The 10956-nt window shown below is 35.2% G+C and overlaps 1 protein-coding gene across 12 annotated transcripts in view; it reads left to right on the forward strand.

The window, feature by feature from the left end:
- YTHDF3 (YTH N6-methyladenosine RNA binding protein F3) overlaps nt 1-10741 on the forward strand; it is a 33443-nt gene extending 22702 nt beyond the window's left edge. For 3 of the 12 annotated variants that reach the window (XM_061123381.1, XM_061123380.1, XM_061123386.1), the window contains exon 6: nt 2520-2965. In XM_061123381.1, coding sequence (XP_060979364.1) covers nt 2520-2669 — 150 coding nt within the window. In that variant the 3' untranslated portion in view covers nt 2670-2965. The other 9 variants (XM_061123383.1, XM_061123387.1, XR_009689540.1 and 6 more) reach the window with 8 other exon arrangements.
- The last annotated feature ends 215 nt before the right edge of the window (nt 10742-10956 follow it).

Here is a 10956-nt window from a genome sequence, read left to right on the forward strand (position 1 = left end):
ACACTATCAAAAAGAATTTTTTTTTAATCTTTTTAAGCAAGTGGGTTAATACAGTGTTAATGTTTTAGTTCTGAAATTTTAAATTAAAGAAATTTCCAAATGTGGCGCAACAGTGATGAAAAATACAAGGAGTGGAAGACATGGTGGAAAGGAGATCCATTGCCTCTAAAGGAAAAAACAGTCAGAGGGCAGAACGATTAAAGAAAACTTTTCAGAGCCAAGAGATGCATGTTTTCAGAATGAATGGGCTCACTGAGGAGCTAGCAGGATTATTTAAAATTTTAAAAGAAAAAAAATGTAAAGAGACAAGCTTTCTGAGCAAAAGACAGATTATATGTCTACTACCTGTAAGCTACAAAGGAAGGAGAGTCAGACTGCTATCAAAATTCTCTCATCTACAACTCTGGACACATATACAAAGTCTGATTTTGTTGTGTAGGGGAATGGGGCATAGAATCAGGCTCTTGAAGATGAGTGTTAAATTATATCAGTGAGGGACGAGTACAAAATAAAATTTTCAGGTGTACAAGAGCTTAGCTACATATCCTTGAAAAACTTGAAGAGGTATTTCAGCAGAATGAAAAAGGAATTCAAGAAGGATGACAGCTGCCAGCTGGTTACATTAGAATAAATATCCCTCTGTAGAGACTCTTTGCGTTTCGAGTCAGACAGTCCTCATTGTACAGAGTGAATCTCAGGACTGTAAGCATCTGCCTGCTCTGTCTGTTAAATGGCGTCGTGGTCTTTGAAGCCTGACAAAGACATGAGCCCTTGGTTGGGATGCCCTGAGCACTCTTGGCTGGAGTTGCTGTGTGATTCTAGGATTCTTTGCTGCATCCTTAGCACCTAATGCTTGGCCTGAAGCAGGCAAAGTCAGGGATGGTCACTGGAGCTAAAATAGGGTGAGCTCTGTTGTAGAGAAGAAGAGAATATACCATTCACTGTGATAGCTTGCTCATCATGTACAATAGGAGGGTTTCCTTCATAGCCCAGTCTGTAAAGAATCTGCCTGTAGTGCAGGAGACCTGGGTTCAATTCCTGGGTTGGGAAGATCCCCTGGAGAAGAAAATGGCAACCCACTCCAATATTCTTGCCTAGAGAATCCCATGGACAGAGGAGCCTGGCGGGCTACAGTCCATGGGGTCACAAGAGTAGGACACGACTTAGCAACTACACCACCACCACCACCATACAATGGGAATCAATAGTGTCTGAACTGGCAAATCAAGAAATGTATATATTAGTATGCCACTTAAAGCTTCAGTGGTAGCTTGTCAGATTAAGTTAAAATAGGAAGGACTTGAGGAGGGTAGGGGAGCTTTACTTTCTTTAACTTGCAATTGTATGTGTTACTTCTAATGATAAAGCCAGTGTGATTGCAAAATAAAGAAAACAAAAAACTGCTAGTGTCTGGAGTATATTTGCCCAGTATAAATTCTAGACTACATAGCCATCTTAACTATTTAGGTAACGTTTTACTGAAATTTTACCTTGTTATAATGACTGCATCACTTAATTTCTATATTCTGTCATTCTTGTAAGTCCTTATTGATCAGTAAACAGACTGAGGTGAGATTTTTAGTTTAATAGCTTTTTAAATTCTATATAAGAATAATTAGTGTTTTTGAGTACCTGTATCATTGGGGTGCACTTCTAAAATATGATACTCTTTCCTTAGAAAGAGATGAAGCCCTGCAGCTTAAACTGAAACAAGCAAGACATAATTGTAATAAAGTTCCTATTAAATAGTTTTGATTTCCAGAACAGTCTGTATATTTTAGTCATTTATGCTATTTTATATTGTTGAGTATTTCCAAAGAGTAAGTTTTAGTCCCTGATAGAAGTTTTTTCACAGTTGGAGCAATTTTGATTCTGAGATGAGATGATGTTAGGTCTGTCTCAGAGTAATCAAGTTTGTGTTGATACAGAAGAAATTACTTGAGCAGTAGGTATACCTTTGTCAACAGTAAACATTTTCCTGACAGTTCTATACTTCTTTTTCTCAAGTGGAACGTTTAGTTTAATGCTTTCTCATTGTCAAATTATAGTTGTTAACTGTTGTATGGTTGAAGTTGTCTGTTAGTGAGTTCATTATGGTGAACAGAAGCAAACAGTGTATAAAATCCCACTTTTCATTTGATCCTCACTATAAAAGAAGATTTCTCTGGAAGATAGGTTTTGGCCCAGGATGTATCATACTTGATAGAATAAACTTATGTATTTAAGTGAGTAATTCTGTGATAAAATCTTGAGTGATCTGATCCTCACTGTAAAAGAAGATTTCTCTGGAAGATAGGTTTTGGCCCAGGATGTATCACACTTGATAGAATAAACTTACATTACATATTTAACTGAGTAATTCTATGTTAAGACATTGAATGGTCTTCTGAATAGTCAAGATGATTCCATTTTTATTGTGGTAGTACTCTATTCTGAGCTTGGTAAATAACTCATATCTATTATGGTGTGAACAGTCAACCGTAAATTGAATGGTATTTCAACTGTTTCTTTTTCTTCAGCAGCAAATGCATGATTACAGTCAACCCTCCATGTCCACAGATAAGAACCTGTCGATATGGAACCCATGGATACAGAGGGCCAGCTACTGTGAGGGCCTTGAGCGACCTTGGATTTTGATATCCACGGGGGTACTGGAACCACCTCCCTGAAGCACATAAAGTAAAAGACCTAGGATGTAAAAAAGTTACACGTGAACAGTTTCACTTACAAATGACAGTCTGGATTATAATAAGTTTATTATTTTCATTTTATCATAAAGAGTCCAAAACCTCACTCCAAAATAGGGTTGCGTATTGATTCCTCTGCTTGTTTTTAAGAACTTGTTACTGGGTCCCAGATACGGTCCCCCACACCCCTCCCCCCACCAGAACGCTAGCATGTATCTTGTGCTAGTCATCCTTTATCACCATATATTTAGATTGTTTGTGTTCTTTTCTTAACTGTTCCCTTGTTCGTTCAACAGATAAATATTAAAGGTTTACCAGTAAGCCACTTAAGGTAAATAGCCCTTGCTCTTTAGAACTAAGTTTTGGGGAAAGACAAATATAATTGTAGTAAAATTTTGTTGTTTTCACTGTTGAAAACTTCATGACTCTTAACAGAATTTTTTTGCTAACTATTTTATATTTTTTTCTGCTCTTATAATTTGTATTTTCAGTCTTCCCAGTTGTTTGCTACAAGCTTATAGAGATGTCCTATATTGTGTGACCTTGCTAAATTCACATATTAATTCTAGTAGTTCTAATAGAACATCTTTAGGATTTCCTGCCTAACAGTCATATCATCTGCCAGTAGAGACCGTTTTATTTCTTTTTGATTTTTAGCTTTTTTCTTTTTTGTTTTTTTAATGCTTTTTTCTTAAAGTTTATTACTTATATAGTATTACTTAAACCTAAAGATAATAGGAAGTAAGTCATTTACCTGTTATGTTTAGGTGATGATCCCTTTGAGGACACTGAAGAAAATTTTTGCTTTCAGCTCTCTCCTGCCCTTAAGGGTAGGGGAGTTCTTGGCTCATCTGTTAAGCTGTGTCAAAAAGACATGGGCTGGTGAGTAAACTTCCCCCCAGAGTTCATCTCCACAGGCTGAATTCTAGGTGTTGGTCTTGAGATCTCCAGTGCCTTTGCTGATATCTGGGTGGGGAAGAAGCTATCAGATATCTGCATCTGCTTGGTTGAAACCTAGCCCTCTATTCATGGAGAAGAGCTGGAGGAGGGATTTTTCTGCAGACTTTTATTTTTTTTGAATTGTCAGTCCTTGTTAAAAGTAAACATTGAGTTCTGTGAATCACTTTGGAAAGTTTGTATCCTAAGGATGTCTGAAGTGCTGTCTGCTGAACCAGGGCTAGAGGCTTCATCCTTTTCCAGGTCTCCTGGGCCTTGGCTCCTTTGTGTAATTCAGGTTTCCTGTCTCCCTGTGTTGCTTCGTATAACACACTGGGACATGTAGTTATGACCTCAGCTGTGTCATATGTGCCTGGTTTTAAAACAACACTAAAAGTTATATCACTGATAGATAGCTCATTATTTCTTGTCTCATGTTTTTAGTGGTCTATGACTAATAGCATATCCAGAGATTTCTCATATTCAAATGTTTATTTAATACTGATGATATCAAGCACTATTCTAGATCTTGTCATATAAATGTGGGGTACTTAAGGGTTTTTGTTAAGGGTTTTTGTTTAGTTGTTTTAGTTAACAACTAAAGCAGAGGTGTTGATGACCTTGTAGACTTCAGGAGGAATTGAATTTTGTTGAAGGATGTTATACCATGCTGAGGACTTGCAAATTTGTATACTCGCCTTGGACCTTTCCTTCTTTCTCTAGACTCATGTATCTGATTGCCTATGTAATATCTTCACTTAGTTTCATAAGCATCTTAAGTCCAATATGGCTTCTGTTCCTTTGCCTGCCCCTGACCTGCCCCCACTTTGTAGAGGGCCATTGTCCTTCCAGAATAATTTGATATTTCTCTTTCACACTCCATAGCTAACCAGTCTGTTGGTCAGTCTTGTTGGCTGTGTTTTCAGAATACATCCTGAATCCAAGCACTTCTCACTAGCCCTGCACCCTTCATTATTATCATTGCCATGCTGGAGGAGCATGTGCTGTCCTTACTGCCTTCCTGCACGCCTGTGCTCCTCTCTCCTCTGTTACCATCAGAGCAGCCCAGAGAGATCCTTTCGGGACAAGTGAGACTGGATTCAGTTTTCTCATGCTTCTCTGAAGTTAGTGTCAAAGTGTTACTAACCTCAAAATGCATCAAGCAATATTCTGTCTTTTCATTATCTCTAATTCTGGGATAATTAATCAAATGTATTTATGAAACCGTGAATCTGGTAGTTTTTAGTTTGCTGTAGATTTTTAATTGTCGGTTAAAGTTCTTTAGTTTTTATAAGTCTCTTCAGGTTTTCTTTTTACTGTTGAATTTATTTTGGTACATTGTATTTAATAAATTATATTTTTAGCAAGTTGTTGGTATTGTCTCAAACTTTTTTGGCACATTGGCATTTGCAACCCTATGGACTGTAGTCTTCCAGGGTCCTCTGTCCATGAGATTCTTCAGGCAAGAATACTGGAGTGGGTAGCATGCCCTGCTCCAGGGGATCTTTCTTGCCCAGGAATCGAGCCGCAGTCTCCCACATGGCAGGCGGATACTGCACTGTCTGAGCCACCAGGGAAGCCCCATATCGGTGTTAATAGTATTTTAAGTTTTTTTTAGCTATATCAGTCTTCATATTATTTATGCTTTCCTTTTTTAAAATGAGTCTGTCTAGAGATTTTTCTATTGTTAGCTGCTTTTACCCCCTCCCCCAGCACCAGTTTTTATTTTTGTTTTCTTGTGCTTTGTTTTTTGTTTTCTGTTATTTTCTCCTGGGTCTTATTTCAGTTATTCTACTTTGAGGGACTTAACTGCTGCTCGTTTCCTAACATACTGAGTGGATGATGAGCTCACTTTTCAGCTGAAAGATATATATATCTTCAAATCAACACTTGTAAATTTCTAAGTGCTATTTGAGGGCTTAGATTTAGTATATTGCACTGGTGTAAAAACTTTGGAATTTTTGTTATGGTTTTTTGGGAGACTTTTAGAAGTGTTAGAATTTCCAGTGTGGAAAGATTTCATTGTTACCTGTTTGCTGTTTAAATTGATGTCAGAAAATGTGATCTCTGTGATACCGATTCCTTGGTATTTAGATTCGTTTTCTGGTCTAACATGTAGTTCCTTTTTGTAATTGTTCATTGTGTACCCTGCTGTAATTATTTGGCTCAGTTTTCTGTATATTCAGTCTTTATTTTCACCAATTTGTCTTCTTTATCAATTACTGAGAGAAATGTGTTTAATTCTCCTACTATAATTAAGAACCTGTCAGATTTTCTTTGTAATTCTGACAACTTTTTAATGTATGTAAAGTTGTATTTTTAGCTTAATACTGTTGTAACTCTTTATAAAATATGTTTTTCACTCAATATGTGTTTATCTCTAACAATGGTTTTTGCCTTTAGAATCCACTATATATACACACATATATATCCACTATATAACTATATATATCAAGTATATACAGTTGATTGATTCAGTCTTCATCTGGATTGTTTTTCACTATTTTTAACTTTTCTGTCTCCTTATGTTTAAGGTTAATTTCTTGTAAATCATTTTTTTAATAGGAATTTGAGCTCTTTTGTGTTTCTGTTGATGAACCTACATGTTTTGATTGCTTGATATAAATGTGTATTTCTGCCACTTTATATTTTGTGCTTTCTCATTAATCATTTCATGGGGAAGAATGAACAGTGAGCCATTCTTTGCCTCCTGTGTTTTATAATCCAGCTAATTTTAGCAGGCTTCACCATTTCTCATACAAATCTGTTTCCTTCAGCTGAGAAATAAACTTACTTTATGTTTAGGCTGATTTTTTTTTTTTTAAAGCTTTAGGTACCTTGTAAAATTAGACTATAACTTCCTGGTTCCAAATTATTATTTTTTTCTAATTTTTGGGGGTCTCTTTTTCCTTTATGTTGTTGGATTTTTGTTTTTGTTTATCCTTTTGAAAATTAGCTCACTTTGTGTCTGTTTTCATTTTTGTTTTATTCTTTAATTTCAGAATATCCCCCTGATACTTACGGGTACATAAAATAGTTTATTTGTAGTTATTTGTATAATAGGACATTTATTTGTTAAACTTTCTGTATTACATACTGTGATTCAAGTTGTTGAAATATACACAAATGAAGAAGGAAGGGCTTTAGTAACAAAGAACTTTAGATTGTCTTTAAAATTTTAAATAGTTTCCTGATGTCGCAGAGGATGGGACATTAATTTGACCATTTTCAAAATATGCACATATTTATTATGGAACCTGTATTAGTCATGAAAAAGGAGTAGTGTAACTAAAAATAGAGTCTTGGGATGTATTAGACACAAGTGGCTTTCAAACTGTGGTCCTTGGACTGGAAGCATTAGATCACTTGTGAACTTGTTAGAATTGCAGGCTCAAAGATAAGTATTGCAGGTGGATATTTGATTAATAACCATCATGAAAACATCACTCAGTTCAACTTTTGTTCAAGGGATTTCTGCTTTCTTAAAAGGAATTATTAGTAATGTAATAAGTATTAATATTTATTCATATGAAGAATTATGCTGAATGTGAGAGTATGATATGGAGAAATGAACACTGAAAGCTTAATTTAATGCAACTTTAATGCACCTCTTTTTCTTTCCTCCCAACCCTCCCTCAGCCCGTAGTTCTCAGATTGCTTCACAGGACTTATAGTCTGTTTGATACTTAACCATCAAGAACTCATGGAAGGGGCTAGAAAGACATTTATTGTAGTAGTCTCACCTAAACAAAATTCTGTGGGAAAATAGGGCTGTGGAAGGGACCTATAATCTCTTGAACTGGGTCTTTGTGTTTGGAATTGTTCATTTTAAAATGGCTTGTGGTACTCCCACTGAGGTGTGGGTAGGTAATAGTGAATTGTTTTTACCTAACTACTTGTATTAGTATTTGAAGAACTTCTTATGGACATGGTTTACTTTCTGTGTGCATCTAATTTAAATCGCTAAATAATGATGATGATTCCTTAAAGGTCTTTGTGTTTTTCTTTCAGGAGAGAAATAGAAACAAACAATAACCCTATGAAGATGTCCTGTTAGAATTACAACACTAATGATGTAGACTCTGGAAATGCCTAATAAGTCAAAGAAGACGTTATTAAAGCTTTTTTCTGCTTAAGGTGACATCTTTGAACTCTAACAACACAGAATTGACTCTTCTTGTAATGGTTTTCATCAGCGCGTCTGCCCTTATACTCTCACCAAACACACTTGAGAACTGTAACTCCGTCAAGCACTTTCTGTCCTGAAGCTTTTACCAGTATCTGCTGTCTTTTGTAATTATGCATCCTAGCTAAGGCACAGAAGACTGAATGAATGCAAGGATTCATTAACTCTTTGAATTTGTTAAATACTAACAGTTAACCATTAGAAGTGGTTCAATGATGTAAGAGTCACACTGCTTCAACTTTTTCTTTGTTGTAGTTTTTAAATTGTCAATTTTTAGCTATTTGACAGATTAAAAGCAAAAGAATCATGCCATACTTAGTCCTGGAGTTCAAGTCTAAATGTTTATGTGAAAATTATTGTAGTAAACTTTTAATATGGCAAAGCAACCTTAAGCTCTATTTTAGCCAAATGAAACATAATCTGAGATTATATTAGAACATTTCCCTTGTCTTCAAACTGTTTGGTGTAACAGAATATTGATATGCAGCTTGGTGGATCTCACCAGTTAATGCACATTCTTCTCCCCTCCTTCCCCCAATAATATGTATACTGAAAAATGTGCATTTGTCTGAGGAATTATTTTGTTTGCTACCACTTAATGAATCTCAAAATTTTGAGTAATGTACCTCAGTCTAATCAGACTTTTTATGACCTTTATAACTACATTTAAAACCCTTAATTCCTATTTCTGGGTGTTTGCGAGCCTGATTGCTATCATGAAGTAAAAATTTATTACTCTAGGTATTCACTAGCTAAATAAACATAGTTCTTGTTTAGCAAGCATATATTGTTCCTCAACTCCTTTCTCCGGCTTTTGCGGTGTCCTGGCATCCTTAAAATATTTGAAAATATGGCCTTGATCCATGGATTAAATCAGTATCTAAGTGAATGTGTTGATGTTTTATTGATCAGATCTATATAAATGGGAATACAGCATATATCTGGGTATTCTTATAGTTATCTTTTTAACATCTTATTTTTTTCATTAATGACATATCAACGTTAATTTTGTATCTTGAAACAAATTGATTTTGTATAATTAAATGTGTCAAGCATCTGTATTACCTGATTTGATGGCATATGGTTATGAAATAATGTACTGCCCCTTATATTACGGTTCCAAAAGGAGAAAGCTATGTAGAAAGATACATTAAGGATGGAAATAGCAATATAGTAGATTTGAATACCTTGATGTTTTGCATTACTCCACTTATGTTTACATCATGTTTAGAAATGTTTTCATTACTATGGTCTTCGGTCACTTCAACTCAAAAATTTAATGACAGATATTTCTTTGACGCTTTCATTTATATGATTTTTTTTGTACAATATTTTCTTAAAATGTACAAATACTGTATTCAGGTGAAAAAAATACAGTATTTGTAGATAAATTGTAGTGACTTCACAGTGCTTTGGTAGTCCCAGCATAGTTATCAGTGTTTACTGAAGGGAACATCAAAATATTAATAGTGTATTACAAAAATCAAGACTTTCTTAAAGGAAAATTGCACCTATTTTACCTTTTTCAGAGTAAGCCATGAAATCTTGTAAGATATCTCTTAACTATTTATAATGAAAATTGGCGTTTGGGTGTAGTCCCCCGCAGCAGCGTTCCACATCCCTTGGATTATATAAGTAGGACGGGTCAGAGAGGACCATTGTCACTCTGAAGGTCCTGTGGGAGAAAACTGTGAGGAGTGACCTTGTAGAAAGGCTCTGAGTCCTCTGAGCTTCTCTTTTTCTTGGTGCTTTATTAGCAATTCTGAATATTTTTTATAAAACTAGTTGTTACATTATTCACAGATCGAAACTTGTTTAATTTATAGTAGGTTTCTGTGTAAGAAATGTCACAGAACTCTCAGCAGGCAGGCTGATTGCAATAGCAGACTCAGAAGTGTCACCTGTAATTCTACTCGTGGTGAGGAGTTCCTCCCAGTGCCTTTAACCTGGATTTCTAATATTAAGTGAAATGGGTGCAGCATTCCTTTGGGAAAAACGAAAACAAAACTTTTCAATCGGTGAATTTTTTTTTTTCCCCCTCATTTAAGTTTTCTTCAGAGTACCTGTTTTCTCTCCCTTCTTGGTCTGTCAATGTACAGCAGAATATTTTTCCTCTTAAGTGAAAGGATCGCAGGTTGTCTTGTTAGCACAAGGAATGGGAGGTTTCCTAACTCCCAGGACCCAGAAGGGTGAGAAACCGGGCTCTTCAGCAGGAGACTGACCCTATGTTTTGAGCAATCACAGATTGAGACATTATTGGCCCAGTAAACTCCTTGCCTAATGTTTTTCGAAGATCTGGTTTGAATGTTTCTTAATTAAAGTTATCTTATATGGGTGTTTTATTTTGAAAGGTATTATATAGTTTGTATATTTAACAGTAAGGGGGAAAATATAACCAAAATTAGTATTCTTTCTCTATACATATTGGTACTTGAAGATTCCTTTCAGAAGAAACCCCAGCCTTTTCCTGAGTTCAATCCTCGTTTTAACTTAAGTGATCTTTTTAATTCTGAAGCTGTGTTCTTTTTGAATACCATGCATGGGGGTTAAAGCTGATGTTAAAACAGTTTGCAATAAAAAAAAAAAAAAAGAATCAGCTTAAGTCATTTAATCATTTCAAGTGCATTCTGCATCCTATAAACGTAAGTTTGAGAAATTTAAGAGAATTGTGTTTCATTAAGTTTTGCATATCTTTTGTTATGCCATGTAAATTCCCTTCTTTTTCATATGATTAAAGAAAGGTTATGATAAAATGATTAGTTCATTTACATTCACTTGTAGCAATTACATGAGAATTTGAATTTTGTCGTGTTTGGGTTTGTTCATTCCTGTGAATGATGGTACAGTTAGGTGAGATTTTCTGTTATGGTACCCAAACTCACCATTTGGTCCTCTTTAATCTTTGAGGGTTTCAATAAAAATTGTTCACTCATATCTGTGTTCTTTCCATTTTATCTTTATAAATATGCATTACCTTCCAGAAAAATGTTAACATTTTTGCCAACTCTGTTATGAATTTCCTGATTGACATATCTCTCAAGTACAAAGAGATTATATCAGATTTAGTTGACCATTTGAAATTAAGTAGGGGAATTAAAGAGAGGAGGAAGGTTAACAGTTTATCCTAATCTTTATCCACTCCAGTGA

The sequence above is a fragment of the Dama dama genome, chromosome 21 (genome assembly GCF_033118175.1).
Source record: "Dama dama isolate Ldn47 chromosome 21, ASM3311817v1, whole genome shotgun sequence".
Classification (NCBI taxonomy): Eukaryota; Metazoa; Chordata; class Mammalia; order Artiodactyla; family Cervidae; genus Dama; species Dama dama.